Source organism: Trichinella spiralis (genome assembly GCF_000181795.1).
Source record: "Trichinella spiralis strain ISS 195 chromosome Unknown Scfld148, whole genome shotgun sequence".
NCBI lineage: Eukaryota > Metazoa > Nematoda > Enoplea > Trichinellida > Trichinellidae > Trichinella > Trichinella spiralis.
The window spans coordinates 1-1,310 of record NW_003527087.1 but is presented as its reverse complement, the minus strand read 5'-3'; the positions used below and the strand labels follow the sequence as shown (position 1 = coordinate 1,310).

At 33.2% G+C, this 1,310-nt stretch overlaps 1 protein-coding gene across 1 annotated transcript; it reads right to left on the bottom strand.

The window, feature by feature from the left end:
* Positions 1 to 8: 8 nt before the first annotated feature.
* Positions 9 to 1,176, bottom strand: Tsp_13093a (eukaryotic translation initiation factor 2C; the record flags this gene model as incomplete). The annotated part of the gene is made up of 6 exons (XM_003371020.1): positions 1,054 to 1,176; positions 839 to 966; positions 618 to 765; positions 359 to 546; positions 183 to 297; positions 9 to 62 (listed from the first exon to the last, which is right to left on the bottom strand). Coding segments are annotated over exons 1-6 (756 nt in total), but the record flags the coding sequence as incomplete, so codon positions are not given.
* Positions 1,177 to 1,310: the final 134 nt, after the last annotated feature.

Here is a 1,310-nt window from a genome sequence, read left to right as displayed (position 1 = left end):
AAATTTACTTCCCGTCCTCGCCATCCAATAGGTCGCAAATCAAATTTATCAGTGGCTGACCGCTGTAAAAGCAACTGTGTATAACTAAAATCCATTTCAAATATTAAAAGTTTTCACAAAAATGAAAACCAATTTCATCACACCATCAAATATTAATCGCTGGTCGGAAAACCATCAATTACGCGGGGCTGAATGAACAAGCCTCTCCACAATTCAATGCCATATTTCATGTCCGCACCAGCACCTTGTGGAATGCAATAAAATGAATTCCTGACTGCTTTGAATGATTTCGACAATCTGAAATTATTTCAATTCATTTTCAAAAGTCATAAATTAAAATTGCTAAACAGAAATTTACTCGAATATGGGAGATGAACGCCCTTGTGCAAACAATATATCCAAAAATTGAATTGGACCCTTTTTACGTTCATCCAGTGAACCGGCTTCTGCATTTCGAAAGTCCAAATGAACCAGACCAGTGAATTTAATCAAAATTGACAACTCTGATGGCTTATTTTCTCGAGCGGTTTTGAAGGAAAATTTTTCCTTAAAATATAAAAATATTCATATTTAATAATTACAATTTATAAAACTCTGGATCAATTTTTAAAACGAACCGTATCTGCTTTTTCACTGACTTGCTTCAAATGTAATTTGTCAACTGTAAACAAAGTGCTCTTCTTATCATATGCTAATTTAAATGGATCACCAAAAATATCTGAACGCTTCACTGCATATGCCCAAAATATGTCACGATTGTCATCACTCCAACAGAAAATAAAAACACATTAAAACTATAATAAAACTTGACAACAAATTAAAATCGAACCAATTCAACTTTAAACGCGGATGTTGTATGTCGATGTGATATCTGTTAACCATAATATCACCTTTCTGTAATTTCATCAGTGGAAAATAATTGCATGCTAATTTTATCGGCTTGCCAACAGTCCCGTATCCAGGTCGCTTCACTAATTCTTCCTAAAGAGCCCCCACCGCATCAACAACAACAACCATAGTAAATAATTTAATAAAACACTAAATAATACTTACTAAACGTAACTGCAACACTTCATCTGCAGCTACATTCGTATCTTGGCCTAAAAGTAATTCAGTGATTAAAAATTGCTCAACAGTTGCTGAAATAAGATGCGGTTCATGAACTTTGCCAAACATATTTTTCAGTTAAGCTACCACTTTTTCAAAAATTAAAAATCAAACAACAATGGACGATGCTATTCAACATTTTACATAAAATAACAACAATACTTACTTTGTTCACACATTGGAAGCAATACAAGTTGAGAATA